Source organism: Neoarius graeffei, chromosome 9, assembly GCF_027579695.1.
Source record: "Neoarius graeffei isolate fNeoGra1 chromosome 9, fNeoGra1.pri, whole genome shotgun sequence".
Classification (NCBI taxonomy): domain Eukaryota; kingdom Metazoa; phylum Chordata; class Actinopteri; order Siluriformes; family Ariidae; genus Neoarius; species Neoarius graeffei.
Window position 1 is genome coordinate 44,791,789 of NC_083577.1, and position 18,969 is coordinate 44,810,757.

At 42.2% G+C, this 18,969-nt stretch overlaps 1 protein-coding gene across 3 annotated transcripts in view; it reads left to right on the forward strand.

Moving 5' to 3' along the window:
• parp4 (poly (ADP-ribose) polymerase family, member 4) overlaps positions 1-18,361 on the forward strand; it is a 66,112-nt gene extending 47,751 nt beyond the window's left edge. For 2 of the 3 annotated variants that reach the window (XM_060929574.1, XM_060929575.1), the window contains 6 exons: positions 2,547-2,594; positions 3,304-5,416; positions 5,660-5,754; positions 6,141-6,243; positions 16,209-16,341; positions 16,441-18,361. In XM_060929574.1, the coding sequence (XP_060785557.1) occupies positions 2,547-2,594; positions 3,304-5,416; positions 5,660-5,754; positions 6,141-6,243; positions 16,209-16,341; positions 16,441-16,642 (2,694 nt within the window). In that variant the 3' untranslated portion in view covers positions 16,643-18,361. Of the gene's footprint in view, positions 1-2,546; positions 2,595-3,303; positions 5,417-5,655; positions 5,755-6,140; positions 6,244-16,208; positions 16,342-16,440 lie in introns of those variants that run through there. The other variant, XR_009655356.1, reaches the window with a different exon arrangement.
• The last annotated feature ends 608 nt before the right edge of the window (positions 18,362-18,969 follow it).

The window sequence follows — 18,969 nt, forward strand, 5'->3', positions numbered from 1 at the left end:
CTGTTTGAGGTTGTGGACAGGTGTCTTTTATACTGATAACGAGTTCAAACAGGTGCCATTAATACAGGTAACGAGTGGAGGACAGAGGAGCCTCTTAAAGAAGTTGTTACAGGTCTGTGAGAGCCAGAAATCTTGCTTGTTTGTAGGCGACCAAATACTTATTTTACCGAGGAATTTACCAATTAATTCATTAAAAATCCTACAATGTGATTTCCTGGATTCTTTCCCCCCATTCTGTCTCTCATAGTTGAAGTGTACCTATGATGAAAATTACAGGCCTCTCTCATCTTTTTAAGTGGGAGAACTTGCACAATTGGTGACTGACTAAATACTTTTTTGTCCCACTGTATGTCGGTTTGTTAAAATAGCCAGTAAATGTAAACAGTGTTTTCTTACACCACCGGGTGGCACGGTGGTGTAGTGGTTAGCATGGTCGCCTCTCAGCAAGAAGGTTCTGGGTTCGGACCCAGCGACCGGCGAGGGCCTTTCTGTGTGGAGTTTGCATGTTCTCCCCGTGTCTGCATGGGTTTCCTTCTGGTGCTCCGGTTTACCCCACAGTCCAAAGACATGCGGTTCGGTTAATATGGGACGGCCAGGGGTGCTGCTGAGCGTTAATGGAGTAGGACGTAAGTTTGGAAGCTCCTGCCGATTTTGGTTAAATTGTTATTTATCTGCGCTTTTTGGTCGCGTGTTTAGTTTTGTTTTACTCCACAGTACTTTTTGTTTGGGAGTTGTACACTGTACTGCATAAAATGGCTGGAAGGAACTCTAAAACTCGCAATACTATTCAGACACAACTGAGGCCTAGTTCACATTCCGCAACCTCACCCTCGAGTGAACCACCTGCTCCTGCAGAGGTCGCCTCGATGCACGCTAACCCTGACATTGCTGCCCTCAAGCTCGAGTTGCTGGCCTTACTGAGGAAAGATATTGCTGATATTTTCAAAAAGGAACTCCAGGACACACTCGGGGATGCTTTGTCCACTATCAAGCTCAACCTGCAAGCGGTGCGGACACAGCTGGCGAATGATAAAGCGGCTACCAATGCTACCCTGTCCAAGCTAAAAGGTACGGTTGGGGAGATGGAGCACGCACTAACCGAGTGCTCTGATGGCATCACCAAGATGCAAACTACTATCAAGTGCCTAACAGCTAGCGTAGCCAAGCTGGAAAATAAATGTGAAGACTTGGAGTCCAGGTCACGGCGTAACAACGTTAGAATAGTGGGAGTACCGGAGGGTCCTGACACCTGTACCACTGCCGCTGTGGCCGCCTTACTAAAGGATGCCTTTGGTCTGGTAAAGGAGCTGCTTTTGGATCGGTCCCACCGGACCCTCCATCCCAAACCCAAGCCTGGTGATCATCCACGAGCCATTGTGTGCAGATTTCATTATTACAGTGACTGTTCTGACATTTTACGCCACGCTAGAGAGCTCCGACAGATTAAAGCCAGAGACTTGACCATCTTAGTCTTCCCTGACTACACTGCCAAGGTAGCCCAGGCTCGGGCTGCATTCAACAAGGTCAGGCGGCAACTTCGTGGCATTGAGGGTGCTCGGTATGGTCTGATTTATCCAGCGCGACTTCGCATCACTCACGACGGTGTTGAGAAGGACTTTGTTTGTGCGGTGGAAGCCAGCGACTATGTCAAAACCTTGATCTCTGGGTGAGCCCCATTAGCTTTTCGGATCTGTTTTCGATAGTGTTATGGCTTAGAGTTTGGGGTCTCACTCGTCTTAACTTTACCTGTGCAGTATTAGGTGGTTTTCTGCTTTGCAGGCACTTTCTTTCCGCTTTTTTGCTGGATGCACACTGTTCTATAACAAGACTATACCATATTTTATATTTTTGTACTCCAGATCAGATCACCACTACCTCATTTTATGCTCTCTGCATTTATTTGTACAGGTTTTACTGTTAGCGTTATTTGTTAATTTGTATTTCCATGTGCTTTGCTATTGTATTCATCTGGTCTATGTGGTATTTTGATTTGTATTATTAAGGTGATCATCTTTGTTGTTTTGTTGGAATGTTCACCCTTAGTTGCAACAATATTTTGCGATGTGAGTTTCCTTTTTTTTTTTTTCTTCAGGGGTTTATTACTATGCGCATACAGTTAAACATTGTTGAGATCGGCAGGAGGTTTTTCTTTTTATTTCTCTCTTGCTTCTGTTTGCTCTGCACATTCTCCGGGTTGTTCAGACACTACGGCGGACAACTTTTGTTTTTTGTGGGAAACACTGCTGTCTCCTTTGTTCTGTAGTTATATGGGGACTTTGGGTGTATTTGTGTTTAGGGGTATGTTGGGGGGAGGGTGTCCCACCTCAGCTCTCGGTGACCATTTGCATTTTTTTTTTGTTTGTTTGTTTTTTTTGGATTTAAATGGTTAATGGCAATATAGATCCCAGCACTGCTGGGTCAGGCACACCTTTCAGATTTATTAGTTGGAATATCAGAGGTATGGGTAATCCTGTTAAGAGATCCAAGGTTTTTACACATTTGAAACGGTTAAACTCTAGTTGTTTTTTTTGTTTTTTTTTTTACAGGAGACTCACCCTCGCGAGAAAGCTCGGCGTGGGTTACGTTCTCGCTGGGTAAGTCAAGTCTTCCACTCAAAAGCTAGAGGGGTTGCCATTTTAATTAACAAAGTTCAGTTCTCATCCACTGATATTATCGCTGATAGGAATGGCAGATACCTCATAGTTGCTGGCACCCTAATGCAGAAAAAGGTTTTATTGGTGAATGTGTATGCCCCAAACTTCGATGATGTTGAATTCGCCAACAGGTTGCTGAGTAACATCCCCTTCCTGAATACTCATCTGCTGATCTTCGGAGGGGATCTAAATTGTGTTTTTGACCCAATCTTGGATAGGTCTAATCCTCGTAATCTGACTCACTCTGCGATGTCTAAAACATTCTCTGATTTTATGAAACAGAATGGTCTCATCGATCCATGGAGATCTCGTAACCCTTCTATCAAAAATTTTTCTTTCTTCTCCCAGGCGCACCTTTCATACTCTAGGACTGATTACTTTTTTTTTATTGACAGTACTCTTAATTCATATGTAATATGGGACGGCCTTGGGCTGAGGTGCCCTTGAGCGAGGCACCTAACTCCCAACTGCTCCCCGGGCGCTGTTAGCATGGCTGCCCACTGCTCTGGGTGTGTGTGTGTGTGTGTTCACTGCTTCAGATGGGTTAAATGCAGAGAGGAAATTTCACAAGTGTGTGATGAATAAAGTTGTGATATCTTTCTTTCTGTCTTTTTTTCCTTTGTCTTTTATTTCTGTCTTTTCACCACAGGATGAGACTCCTGCTGCAGAAAACGTATTTCAAGTAAACAATAAATCCAGTGGAAGCGAGTCATCAGAATACGACTTTGGCGATTACGACAGCATGGTTGACAGCATGGTTGATGGCAGTCCTTGCATAAGTCAAGATCAACATGCATACTCAAGTCCTCTACATCTGAAGAAAAAAAGCCTCTCACAAGAAGACTATGAATTATTAGACTATGAGGAAGACGATGATCCCACTTCTCTCAGTATATACGACTCTGCTGGAGTCAGCCTGCCTGCAGATATTCTTTCAGCTCCTGCTGCTGTTGGTTCTGCTTTTCCTCCCATTAAGGATTTTAACTCAGATACTCTTAATGTCATTAATCAAAGTGCCAGAAGTAATAGTTTCAGTCAGGTCTGCAGAACGTCGTCTTCTCCTGCTGCCAGTATTGGTTTTGAAGTTTCTTCTCCGTCTTCTACTGATGGTAACCTTTTTGAAGGAGCACGTATTCTTCCTCGTTTACTTGGCAGAGCCCCTCATATTACTCGTAGTTCTTGTTTTCCACCTTCCCTTCTTTTTGAATCCAGAGCCTCAGCTCTTTGTAGTGGTGCTTTTGAACCCCCTCCTCCTCCTCCTAGCATTAGTTCTGTAGACCCTTCCCCTCCCGCTGGATTCAGAGTCCCAGCTCCTTGTAGTGTTGCTTTTGAAGCCCCTCCTCCTCCTAACGTTAGTTTTGGAGAACCTCCCCCTCCTGCTGGATTTAGAGCCTCAGCTCTTCATCGTGATGCTTTTGAAACCCCTCCTCCTCCTAGTATTAGTTCTGGAGACCCTCCCCCTCCTGCTATATTCAGAGCCTCAGCTCTTCGTTCAGCTCTTCATCTTGGTGCTCGTCTTCCTCCTCCCCCTCCTGCTTTATTCAGAGCCTCAGCTCTTCGTCTTGCTGCTTGTCCTCCTCCTCCCCCTCCTGTTGGATTCAGAGCCTCAGCTCTTCATCGTGATGCTTTTGAAGCCCCTCCTCCTCCTCCTCCTAGTATTAGTTCTGGAGACCCTCCCCCTCCTGCTATATTCGGAGCCTCAGGTCTTCATCGTGTTGCTTCTGAAGCCCCTCCTCCTCCTCCTCCTAGTATTAGTTCTGGAGACCCTCCCCCTCCTGCTATATTCGGAGCCTCAGGTCTTCATCGTGTTGCTTCTGAAGCCCCTCCTCCTCCTCCTCCTAGTATTAGTTCTGGAGACCCTCCCCCTCCTGCTATATTCGGAGCCTCAGGTCTTCGTCGTGTTGCTTCTGAAGCCCCTCCTCCTCCTCCTCCTCCTAGTATTAGTTCTGGAGACCCTCCCCCTCCTGCTATATTCGGAGCCTCAGGTCTTCGTCGTGTTGCTTCTGAAGCCCCTCCTCGTCCTAGCGTTGGTAGTGGAGCCCCTGCTCCTCTTATAACTACTTGGCAAGCTCCTGGTTCTTCTAGTGTTGGTTTCGGAGGCCCTGATTCTTCTTCTGGTGTTAATTTCGAAGGCCTTATGGGAGCTCCTCCTGTTAGATTCAGCTGGCATCGTTCTCCTCCTAGTATTAGTTCTGGAGACCCTCCCCCTCCTGCTATATTCGGAGCCTCAGGTCTTCGTCGTGTTGCTTCTGAAGCCCCTCCTCGTCCTAGCGTTGGTAGTGGAGCCCCTGCTCCTCTTATAACTACTTGGCAAGCTCCTGGTTCTTCTAGTGTTGGTTTCGGAGGCCCTGATTCTTCTTCTGGTGTTAATTTCGAAGGCCTTATGGGAGCTCCTCCTGTTAGATTCAGCTGGCATCGTTCTCCTCCTAGTATTAGTTCTGGAGACCCTCCCCCTCCTGCTATATTCGGAGCCTCAGGTCTTCGTCGTGTTGCTTCTGAAGCCCCTCCTCGTCCTAGCGTTGGTAGTGGAGCCCCTGCTCCTCTTATAACTACTTGGCAAGCTCCTGGTTCTTCTAGTGTTGGTTTCGGAGGCCCTGATTCTTCTTCTGGTGTTAATTTCGAAGGCCTTATGGGAGCTCCTCCTGTTAGATTCAGCTGGCATCGTTCTCCTCCTCCGAATAGTGATGACTTGGATTTTGGAGCCCCTGCTTCTCTTGCTGCTATTTCTCTTCGCAGCAAAAGAAGACGTGCTAAGTCAGTAGGTAAGTTCTACCACATTATTGGCTGAATATTCTTTTTATATTTACAATCTTTACGAAAAAGTTATTGCTTGGCTTTTGTAAAATTTTCCATTGTTCTGTTAAATCAAGTGGACATTACTTCAGTAGATTTTGACTCATACAAAGCTACAGGAAAGCCTGTATTAATAAGCCAGCAACTGAAGCAGTGCAGTAAAATTTCCCCATTAAAGTATTGCTACATGAGCACATTTCTTCTTGAGGAAGAAGAGAGCAGCCCAGTGCAGACCATCAGCATAAGTGAACTGTACAGACGACCTGACAGAATCAACTGGGAGGAGCTGTTTAACCTCCAACACCAGGTACATACTGTATAAGCCTGTGTGCATCCCACATACATTCTGCCAAGTGTATACAGTGCCATCCATAAGTAAGAGAAAGTGACATCAGAATTTAACTAGAAAGTAATCTCCTTAAAGAGAATGCAGGTTATTGCGCAAAATGCAGCTCAGGTTTAACATCGTGTGTGTCAGTGTGAGGTGTGGAGTGTGTTTGTCAGAGAGCGAGACAGAGAAGGATTTTTGTGTGTGAGAGTTGGCCTGAGGTGCCATATGAAGTTTGGTGGATGTGTGGCGAAGTGTTCCTGAGCAGAACTCCATTCATTTGAATGGGTCAAAAATGAATGGAAGATAAAGGGATTTATTTTTGTATTTTTATTCATTTATTTTTTTTTTTATCTTTAACACAGGATGGCTACTGGGAATGTACTGGGACACTAAGTAGATTCCTGGGCCTGGATGTAGACTTCTTTGCTAATGTCTTCCTGAAAGAGAGAGGCATCTGTTCTTTGGGTAAACCCAGTTTATTTTTACTTTAACTCCACTTTACCCTCGAGTGCTTTGAAAAACAGAAACTACTTTGCAAGGAAGACAAATAGAACTCGACATGCCTCAGAATATCATGCAGTATGTGCAAATGGGTGACCAAGTAAAGGCAAATACAATAGCATCTTTTTAAGGTCACGACAGTAATAGTGGTGGAGAGTGTCGTTTAACACATCAGTCCAAAATCTCCAATAAGGGTTCAGTTGGGTTGAGATCTGGTAACTTTGAAGGCCATAGCATATTATTTTCATAATTTTCACACTCCACAAAACATTCATTGAGCCCACATGTCCTGTGGATGTGAACACTGGAAGATATAACTCACGACATGTTTCATCATAGGATAAAGGTGATCAGTCAGGATAACTTTGTATTGATTTGCAGTGAGATTTCCCTAAAGGGACAAGCGGTCCCAAACAATGGCACCAAACTAAATATCTTCATAGCATAACAGAGCTACTGATTTAATTTGTTCCCCTTTTTTCTCTGTAGGTTTGTATATAAAATATCGTGTATAGTGGTGGCTGTTGAGAAATTGAAAGCGGCCAGAGATGATATGAGATGAGATATTTGAAGCCTTAAGTTTATTTCCATGATTCCATTCTTTGGTCTGTAGTTGTTCTGGTAAGCTTAAAGGTGCTGACGGCAAAGACATCTGAAATTTTCAAGGGTGGGCCTTTTTTTTTTTAAGCATAGAACCTTACTATTTGATGAGGTGGATAGCTTATGATTCAGATTTTACACCTAACAGCTCAGATATAAGATTTAAGGAATGGGCTGGTGAGATACAGTAATCTTTATAAAGATGGAACACTCAAACTTCCAGGAGTTAAAAAATAATTTTGGCTTAGCAAACTTGGACTTCTATAGGTTTTTACAACTTAGACATGATACTGAAAAAAACAAACAATAAGTAAGGAAGACTTAAACAAGACAAATTCAGGCATTGTAAAGCCATGGGGGAAGTCATGGCCTAATGGTTAGAGAAACAGCTTTGGGACCCAATGGTCGCCGATTCGATTCCCTGGACCAGCAGGAATGGTCGAAGTGCCCTTGAGCAAGGCACCTAACCCCCTTCTGCTCCGCAGGCTGCTCTGGGTATGTTGTACGTCATTCTGGATAAGAGCGTCTGCTAAATGCCTGTAATGTAATGTAATGAGATAGAAATGTTTCTAAGACCCGGATCTGAATTATATCTCATTACATTACATTACAGGCATTTAGCAGACGCTCTTATCCAGAATGACGTACAACATACCCAGAGCAGCCTGCGGAGCAGAAGGGGGTTAGGTGCCTTGCTCAAGGGCACTTCGACCATTCCTGCTGGTCCAGGGAATCGAATCGGCGACCATTGGGTCCCAAAGCTGTTTCTCTAACCATTAGGCCATGACTTCCCCCATGGCTTTACAATGCCTGAATTTGTCTTGTTTAAGTCTTCCTTACTTATTGTTTGATTTTTTCAGTATCATGTCTAAGTTGTAAAAACCTATAGAAGTCCAAGTTTGCCAAGCCAAAATTATTTTTTAACTCCTGGAAGTTTTTGAGTGTTCCATCTTCTCATTCTCATTATCTGTAGCCGCTTTATCCTGTTCTACAGGGTCGCAGGCAAGCTGGAGCCTATCCCAGCTGACTACGGGCGAAAGGTGGGGTACACCCTGGACAAGTCGCCAGGTCATCACAGGGCTGACACATAGACACAGACAACCATTCACACTCACATTCACACCTACGGTCAATTTAGAGTCACCAGTTAACCTAACCTGCATGTCTTTGGACTGTGGGGGAAACCGGAGCACCCGGAGGAAACCCACGCGGACACGGGGAGAACATGCAAACTCCGCACAGAAAGACCCTCGCCGGCCATGGGGCTCGAACCCGGACCTTCTTGCTGTGAGGCGACAGCGCTAACCACTACACCACCGTACCACCCGTGTTCCATCTTTATAAAGATTACTGTATCTCACCAGGCCATTCTCCGCACATTTCTTAAATCTTTTATATCTGAGCTGTTAGGTGTAAAATCTGAATCATAAGCTATCCACCTCATCAAATAGTAAGGTTCCTTGGTTCTGTGTTCTTTTACCACCTGAAACCAAATTTTGAGTGGTGTTATAACCCAAGGATTTGCCTCTTTTATGTGTTTGATCAAAGCACTGTCACCTATTACAGCTTGCAATGGAATGTCACCCGATATCCTACATTCTCTCTCTTTCCACTGCTATATAGGACAGATTACATATCTCGACAAGGACTTTAATCTGTGCAGCTCTGTAGTAATTTGTAATACTTGGAAGGGAAAGACCGTCTTTCTCCTTAGATACAGGCATGTGAAAAAATTAGGACACCTCATGAAATCCTGTGTATTTTAAAATATATTTGGACATATGGGTATTTAATGTAAATTTTAATTAAAATGAGGGATCCAAGTAATATAACTAAACAATAAAAAAATAAGAAAAGCCTTTTTAAAACTTTCTGTAAAATTTAATTAAAAAATAATGCAATTTCTGGTGAGGAATAAATTAGGACACCCCCCTATATTATCCCTCTTAAAATGTTGAAAATCCCAAACAGGTGCATCACGTCAGGTGCACATGATTAGTACATCGTTACCCAGCATTTGAATGGAGCCTTGCCCTATTTAAACCTCAAATTTAGTTTGGTGTGGCCCTGACAGTTGGGATGTTGAGGTGAGCGCCATGGTGAGGTCTAAAGAGCTTCCTGATGCCCTCAGAAAGAAGATTGTGGCCGCTTACGACTCTGGTAAAGGATTCAAAAAGATTTCAAAAGCATTTAACATTAGCCATTCCACCATTCGCAAAATTATTTACAAGTGGAGGACATTTAAAACAACTGCCACCATGCCAAGATCTGGCCGTCCGAGCAAGTTTACCCCAAGAGCAGAACGCAAGATGGTCAAAGAGGTCCTGAAAAATCCTAAAGTGTCATCAAGGGAATTACAGCAGGTTCTGGCAACTGTCAATGTGAAAGTGCACGACTCTACCATCAGAAAGAGACTGCACAAGTGTGACTTGCATGGGAGGTGTGCAAGGAAGAAACCTTTGCTCTCTAAAAAAAACATCAAGGCCAGACTGAAGTTTGCCAGAGAGAACATAGACAAAGACCACGACTTCTGGAATAAGGTTCTTTGGACAGATGAGTCTAAAATTGAATTATTTGGACACCAGAACAGAAGACATGTTTGGCGTAAACCAAATACAGCCTTCCAAGAAAAGAACCTCATACCAACTGTAAAGCATGGAGGGGGCAGTGTCATGGTTTGGGGATGCTTTGCTGCAGCAGGACCTGGCCAACTCACCATCATAGAATCCACCATGAATTCTACTGTGTATCAGAGGGTGCTTGAAGAAAATGTGAAACCATCTGTCAAAAAATTAAAGCTGAAGCGTAACTGGATACTGCAACAAGACAATGACCCAAAGCATACCAGCAAATCCACCAAGGACTGGCTAAAAAAGAAGAAGTGGAGAGTCCTGGAATGGCCAAGTCAAAGCCCTGATCTTAATCCCATCGAAATGCTGTGGGGTGACTTGAAACGGGCTGTACATGCAAGACACCCCTCAAACATCTCACAGCTAAAAGAATTCTGCATTGAGGAGTGGGCCAAACTTTCTCCTGATCGATGTCAGAGACTGGTAAAAGGCTACAAAATGCGTCTCGTTGAAGTTATATCAGCCAAAGGGGGCAACACTAGCTACTAGGGGGTAGGGTGTCCTAACTTTTTCCTCCATTGAAATACATACTTTATTTTTTTTCTTTTTTTGGATTTGTCAAACAATGTTCATTTTTGTTGTTAAATTGCAATCAAATCACTTTCTTTTTGAAAAATACATAAAAACATGCCTGGATATTGGTATGTGTACCATTTCTAAATAAAAAGCTGATTATTTAATGGGGTGTCCTAATTTTCTCACATGCCTGTAGCTGGAGAGTCCGAAACCTTATCCGAGCTTTCTTTCCCTGCCAAACAAATCTTGAGAGAATTTTATCTAGTTCTAGGAATTAACTGTTTGGGGGTTCAGCTGAGATGGTTTGAAACAAATATGAGAGTCTTGGTAATATGTTAATTTTTATTGCTTCCACTCTCCGGGCTAAACTTAGGAAGGGTAATAGAGTCCATCTTGATAGATCGGATTTAATCTTTGAAACTAAGGGAGAATTATTGATATTATTTTGTCCAAATTTGGGGGGATATTTACTCCCAGATATCTCAACGTTTCAGAATCCTATTTTATTTTGAACATGTCTCTGATAGACTGGCTGGGAGAGTAATTAAATGTTAGTACTTGAGATTTGTGAGTATTTAGTTTATAGGCGGACAATAGTTCATAATCTGTTAAGGTTGTAATTAAGACTGGGAAAGAAGTATTAGGGCACCCTCGGTAAATTAAAATGTTATCCGCAAATAATGCAATTTATTTTTTTTTGTTCTCCTTGAGCCATCATAATTCCATGTATTTTGTCATTTTGGCTTATCCAGTGACTTAGTAGCTCTATGAAAACTGCAGATAGAAGCGAGGACATGGGACAACCTTGTTGGCAGCCCCGCTGCAGTTCAAAAGAGTCCGATAATACTCCGTTAATCTTTATCTTTGCTGATGGCTTGTTATACAAAGCTTCTACTGTCTTAAAGAATGTTTCATTAAAATTAAACCTAAGTAATACTCTGTATAAGGAGGGGGGGAGGAATGGTCCCAAATTTGCACTCTGAGCAAATTTTCTACAAACATTGCCATCATTGGAGAATTATCATCAGCCCCTTCTGTTATACCATGGAGTCTTATGTTTTCCCATCTTGACGCCCCCCTTGATCCATGAGCCTGGCCTCAATTATCTCCTGTAGTTTTAGCACCTCCAACACCACCTGTACCCTTTCTTCTGCTTCCGCGATACGATTTTTCGCCTCGTCAACTCTTCTGTTTGTGGCCTTGATATCATCTTTAATTTCCCAGAGTTTTCCTGCTGAAAGTCCCTTAATTCCTGGAGTATCGTCTGTAGGTTAGCCATAGCGTCACTTTCCTGCAGCATTCGTTTATCAGACTCGAAATGGCTGCTATTGCTCGCCTCGTCTGCAGACTTTTCTTTAGCTGGAGTCTTGACGAGTTTAACATGCACTGCATTATTCCATCTCCCCCTTTCCATATCCTCAACGCCTTAATATCACATAACTTTGACCAGATTAAACCTCAGAAAGACGGCATTTTGGAGCCAGGGTCACAGAGCTCCGAAGTTAGAGACTGCTACCATCATGGCCGCTTCGTATTTTCTCAAGATCTGATTTTGATGTGCTGAGGGTCACTTTTGTCCGTATTGGGACAGTTTTCCTTTCTCTCGAGGTAGACAGTATGGCCCCATGGAAATAGCCGAACATGGGGAGGGCTTTTTTTTTTTATGTGAGGAGCTTTAAATAATTATCATAACTATGGAACTGCATCACACCAAAATGGAGACATGTAGAAAACATTGTGCTGATTAAAAATTTAGATTATAGACCCTTTTCAGTCACGTGACCTTCGTAAACACGACCACCATTTTGGACATGTAGCGGACTTCGGCTCGAATTGGTTTGAATGCGAGGAAGGCGACAAACGGAGAACATACAAGAAAAAGGAGCGAGATGCAGAAAACACCTTCGCTATCCAGCGACGTAGGGCATTTACAGGGCGAGCAGAGGGAGAAATAACAGTAACGACACATTAGCAACGCCGTACAGAAATAACGGTTTATGGCACAGACCCTTTCGGTTCTCGCTCATCTAGCTGCTACAATGACTGCTTAGACTGCAACAATAATACCTAACACACATTTAAGTATCCGTCGTAAAGACGTGAAACTCGTCGAGTGAGTTCATTGATAAGCTAACACAATCTAAAAGTAGACATACCATCACACTGCCCTGGCGCTGTGTACAGTTTACCTTCTATGGTTTGTGCACTCACTATTTGCCATTACTTTCTCTAACCGTTGTTACAGATTACAGGGAACGGCCTGGATTTAAGAGACAAATACATGTTCCTCTTATTTTGAACACTTAGCAGTGCTTAATTTGTAAAGTGGGAGGTCCCGGAGCACAGAGGATGAGCGGCTCCGGTGCGGAAAAAAAGAGGGGGGAAGGGGGGCGCTGCGCTTCTGGGCATGTTTTGTAATAACACTGCAAATTAAGTTCATCTGCAGATATTTTGTGGATGTTGTTTCATGAGAGAAATCACCAACAAGGCAGATATCAAAATCAGACATTAACACTAAATAAACTTGCATTTTTTTATTTAATTATTTGTGTTTTTTTTTTTTTTTTTGTTACATAGTCAAAAGAGGTGTCGGATCACCGGATCCAGTGTAAATAGCTGCTGGAGCCAACGCCCGAGGTTCCGGAGCGCGCTCCGGCTTGCTCCCCCTCAAATTAAGCGCTGTTTGTAGGACACTGCCTCTGATCTGTCCTACAGTCTACCAACAGCAAAGGAACACAACGCTAGCTAATGTCGTTAGCTAATAGCTACTACAGATGAACAAAGAGGTTACAATGGGTTATTTTAGCCTATTTGGTTACACACTCGCCGCCACAGAATGTTAACAGCAATGTAATGCCTTTTCTGGCTAATTTTATTCGTCTTACCTCCAACAAAGTGGTCACTACACAAGCGCTGGTATGCCGAAGGCTGCCAATCTGTTAATGGCCGCTATCCATCTTCTCCGTCGGGATCTGATAAAATGATAACCCTTGCCTTGTTTGTTGATGGTTACTACATCCAGGTGCACAACAATATAGTGGCATGATGGAAGTCTTGCTGAAAATAAACACTTTCTTTGCTGCCGTTCCTCAATGCTGGCTGTGGTAAACTACTGGTAGTACATGTCCAAAATGGCGGCCGCGTTTGTCGTGACGTCACGTGAAAAGGGTCCATACCAGCAGATTGTGTTCTATCCAAAAGCTGAAACATGTAGGCATCACAGATCCATATAATTTACCCACAAATGTTTTTTATTATTATTCATTCTGCCCACTGCACTGATTCAGACAGTTTTCTTTCTCTCTCTCTGTATCTCATCTCAATTTACCTACAAATGTATTCATTCCGCTTGAAAAGTGTCCGGCAAATCAGCTACCGGATTTGGGACACTATAACATCTTGAACTATTTACTATTTCTAAATACACCAGCGATGCTAAAGGCTTACGAAAGTACAGATGCCTACCAATATTTTGAGGCAGGTTTTATGCCAGAATGTTATGGGAAATTCTTGATAAAGAAAAATACCTTCTTATTACAAAGGTAAGCTCAGATATGGACTTCTAATAGTAATAAACAAGCCAGGGCCTTGATCTAACATTTTATAATGTTTAGTTTAGTGTACATTATCAGTACATAACAAGCATGCTGCTAGTCTCGCCAAGCATTAGGTCTAATAAAATATATCGCATCCGAAGCCCACATCCAGATATACACTTGTGTTCAAAATAATAGCAGTCCAACACGACTAACCAGATCAATCACTGTTTTTGGTGGAAATTATATTACTACATGGCAAATAATTTACCAGTAGGTGTAGTAGAGTCATAGAAAACCAACAGACCCAACATTCATGATATGCATGCTCCTGAGTCTGTAATTGAATAATTAAGTGAAAGGGACGTGTTCAAAATAATAGCAGTGTGGAGTTTAATTAGTGAGGTCATTCATTCTGTGAAAAAACAGGTGTCAGTCAGGTGGCCCTAATTTAAGGATGAAGCCAGCACATGTTGTACATCCATTTCTCTCTGAAAACCTGAGAAACATGGGTCGTTCCAGACATTGTTCAGAAGAACAGCGTGCTTTGATTAAAACGTTGATTGGAGAGGTAAAACGTATACTGTAAAGAAGTGCAGAAAATGATGGGCTGCTCGGTTAAAATGATCTCCAGTGCTTTAAAATAGACAGCAAAGCCAGAGAGACGTGGAAGAAAACAGAAGACTACCATTCGAATGGATCGAAGAATAGCCAGAATGGCAAAGACTCAGCCAATGATCAGCTCCAGGGTGATCAAAGACGGTCTGAAGTTACCTGTGAGTACTGTGACAATTAGAAGATGCCTGTGTGAAGCTAATCTATCGTCAAGGAGCTCCCGCAAAGTTCCACTGTTAAAAAAAAAAAAGACATGCTGAAGAGGATACAATTTGCCAAAGAACACATCGACTAGCCTAAAGAGAAATGGAAAAACATTTTGTGGACTGATGAAAGTAAAATTGTTCTTTTTGGGTCCAAGAGCCGCAGACAGTTTTTCAGACGACCCCCAAACACTGAATTCAAGCCACAGTACACTCTGAAGACAGTGAAGCATGGTGGTGCAAGCATCATGATATGGGGATGCTTCTCTTACTATGATGTTGGGCCCATTTATCGCATACCAGGGATCATGGATCAGTTTGCATATATCAAAATACTTGAAGAGGTCATGTTGCCTTATGCTGAAGAGGAAATGCCCTTGAAATGGGTGTTTCAACAAGACAACGACCCCAAACACACCAGTAAGCGAGCAGCATCAGGGTTCAAGACCAACAAAATGAAAGTTATGGAGTGGCCAGCCCAATCCCCGGACCTTAATCCGATAGAAAACTTGTGGGGTGACATCAAAAATGCTGTTTCTGAGGCAAAACCAAGAAATGCAGAGGAATTGTGGAATGTTGTCAAATCATCCTGGGCTGGAATACCTGTTCACAGGTGCCAGAAGTTCTCAGAAACCGTGGTTATACAACTAAAATATTAGTTTAGTGATTCACAGGAATACTAAATCCTTCAGATTTTTTCAGTTTATACAGTAAATATTTGGAGTTTGTAATGAAAAATGCAGACACTGCTATTTTTTTGAACAGCCCAATGTTCATTCATTTTCTGTAAAGTAATTAAAATATTGATACATTTTTCTTCATGTTTTGATGTAGAATATAATGTGCAGTGTTCCCAATGCATGGAAATAAAAACTATTATAAGGATTTTGAGCTTTACTCACGTTTTTAAACACACTATTATTTTGAACACAACTGTACATTTAAACGTTACACAGAGCTTTCACACTAACCTAATATGAAATGTTCTCCACACACGGGAATGCTTTGTTGGCATCCAGTCTTCCTGTTTAACTGCAGCCCACCATGTTTCACGTCTTTGTGGGTTCGCCGGGAAGCGTTGAAAAGTTAAGCAAGGCTTATCTTCACGTCTGTTATTACATCCAAAAGCACTACAGCTGTCTGGCATTGTTCTTTTAGATGTAACTGATAAAAGTTTATCTGCAGATGTTTACTGATTTGAGCTTACAATCACTCGCATCCACTTGTGCCGGTCGTTGTTAAACACAAAGCTTGGCTGGATAAACAAAGCCGCAGTTACGATGACATCATGTGAAAGGCCCCTATAACTCCATACTTGCTACCGTGGAGTCTAGCCCATGCATTCTAAAGCTAAAATAGATAAGTGCTAACTAGAATAATTTAGCTATCTGTCCAGAAGAATTGCATGTCCTCTAACCTTGCTCTATCTTGCAGTTGCACTTACGAGGCAGGCTTTCCTTTTCTTTTCTGCTAGCTTTTAACTAGCAGGAGAGCGGAGTCCACCATGTTTGCCCATGCCGACTTGTTTTGGTTAAAATTAGGTCAAACACGCCCCATGGTGGTCACGTGATATTGTTGCTCACTTGCTTTGGCAATTTTTGGAATCGTAAAATGTGGGACACCTTTTTTTTATATATCTCAGCAAAACATTTACACATAGGATACACGGTGTGTGCAGCAGCGAAACATCTCAAATCTCCAACAGCTGTAGACATAGAACATTTTGCCCAGAATTCAACTTTGCAGTCAGAACCTTTAAATTTATGATGAATTCTGCTTTGAAGGAAACGCATTACAAGTTAAATCTTTTGGACTGGTGTGTGTTTCAGGTGCAAAGGCTCATGCTGACATCTTGAAGCTGGTAGCTACGCTGCTGGTATTACAGTTGATGCGAGTGATGAAGATGACCGACGGGGAGGTGTTCCAGTCTCTCTTCCGCCTCACTGACGACCCCGAGCCCAGGCAAGAAGCCCTGTTTGCTCTGCATTTTCTTGACTTTCCAGCAGTGTTAGTGGTAAGGCGTTTTGTTCATGTCCTGTTATACTCATGTTTGTTGTGTAGGCCAGCCTGCTGGGAGGCAGTGAAGAGGGCAGTGGAGTGGGTGTGCTGGGCAGACAGGCAGTACCCATGTATGTGCAGCAGGCTGGAGCTTGGCTGGGACTGGGAGTCCTGCACACGCCAACTGCTGGGGTTGGACTCGCCGCCCCCCTTCTCACCTCTGATCCCTGTGCTCCAGAGAAGTTCACGCCTGCCAGTCATGTAGAATCCAGGCCTCCTCTGGACCTGGGGGCTGTAAACAATTATTACAAATGATGGACTCCTTCCAACAATGGAAGGTTTCAGTGACGTATTACAAGCCATCAATTTCCATTTTAAAATCATTATTTAAGTTGTTTCAATTGATGCTGTTTTCGATGTTTTCTAACTCAATCAATAGTGAGAAATTAGTTAATTAAATTTTAAATGTTTTTTCTCTCATTGCTTATCATTTATCCTTTAACTGTACATCATATACCCATTTTGACCTGGGGCAGTTTATAAAATACTCTTAGGCCACACCAATTTAATTAGTTGGTTCTTGGATTTTTTCAGGAAAAATATGACGCGAGCGAGCAAAATAAAAATAAAATTTAAAAAATGCTCGGATGGTAAAATTAGTGGTGGAAATGGAGGGCTTTCATAATAGAGAAACAAAACAAAGACAATACATTATTTTTTGTTTGCCCCTCACATCAATCAATGAAATATATAAACCAAACCCACCGCCACAGAGTTGTAGTCCAAGTTGGCACATCGCAGGGTAACAAGCTCACGGCATCTTGAGTACAACTGTGCAAAGTTTTCCCCCTCTTGAAGTTCGACACACCTGTCAAAGATTTTACGCTTCTGTTCGCTGCATATCCTAACAATCACAGGCTTTGCAGGATTCCCCTCCACAGCCATGTTTCTTCCACAAGTCTTTATCTAAAGTGAAAGGGGCGATTTGATTGGTTTTTGGCATCACGTGACCTCAACCTGCAGTCTTCAGTATTTTGAACCATCAGCCACGATGTTTTTCTGTTGGTGGGAGTTTGATTTAGATTTTTTTTTTTTTTTCCATTTTCTTCAAGCGGCGATTCCGAGAACCAACTAATCGAATTGGTGAGGCCTTATCATTGTTTCATAATACCAGACGTATGTTTGCCGATCATGAAAAATGACCTGTTTAAACGTGTATACATGACAGAACTGAAATAAGTGTTGCATCATGTGCTTGATGTTCAGAGGATGAGAAGTCATCGTCACTGCTCCTCCGTGTAAGGAGTATAGTTCTGGTCTTTTGTTCATTCACAGGTTCATCTAAGGTCATCTATACACTCCCGCTTCCTGCCTTCTACATCAGTCCGTTTCAGTCCCTCTGATTTTCATGCATTCTGTGATCAGATGAAACAAAAATAGAGCTTTTGGCAACAAATATTCAAGATGGTTTTGGTGAAGAGGTCATACAGAAAAGAACCTAATCCCCCACTGCTGGTGAAGGATGTGTGATATTAGAGGACTGTTTTGTTTTTTCTTCAAAGGTCCTGGAAATTCATCTTGGGATACAACACATCATGTACCAGGAAATATTAAATGACAATCTGGCTGCCTGTGCCAAAAAAGCTAAAACTGGATCACAATTGGAGCTTTCACAGGACAATAAATGCATCCAATCCAAAACATTCACACAAAAACGGTTCACACTCAAGTTTTTGAAACCGTCGTTCCAGTGTCCTGCTGTAAATCCCAAGTCTGTGGAGCGTGTTAGAGGAGAGGAGTCCATAACAGATCTTGGAGGCGATTGTGGAATGGTGTCAGATTCCTTTCTGTGTTCTCTAATCTCATCAGACGTTAAAGGTGAAAACTCAGCACTATTGCCAAATGCCGGGGTGTCAATAACTGTGATATGGTTTTGTTTAAAAACTTTTTAAGGCTTTCACTGAATAAATTTACTTCAATTAAAGGTTTGATTTCTGTCATATTTTCAGTGTGAGATTAGCACAAGTATCGACAGACATTTTTCATAAGCTTTTTTATATGTTCGAAAAAAAGCAAACGGAACAAATATTCTACGTAGAGCTTTAAAATTGACCCCTAAAATGAGGGCGGCGTATCGAAAGTGTTTCTATGACCTACAGTAGACGTGCTATTAGTCATATATTTATTTTATATATGACTACATGTTGCTTGGGCAATAACATGTTTTTCCCTTTATATAACAAATGATCTTCAACATCATTGATTATATTAAAATGAAAGTATCAAAAAATAATTACGAAAAAAGTCAAAGTATTAATCAATAATAAATTTCTCAAATTCCTATATGCTTGCAAAACAAAAGAATGGGCTTAACTGCTGAAAATGCTATTAGGAGCACTTCGAGGTTCTGGGACCTCAGAAAACTTGTTTGCGTGTAACATGCAGGTGTGTGACCTGTTGTGAAATGAATTTTTTCCCCCCCCTCACTTGTTAAATCTAACTTTAATTCTTTACGCACAAGCCAGTTTTATGCTTTATGAAATAACTGTGTACATTCATGTGTGAAATCCTGTGAAAAATGTGGTGTATTTC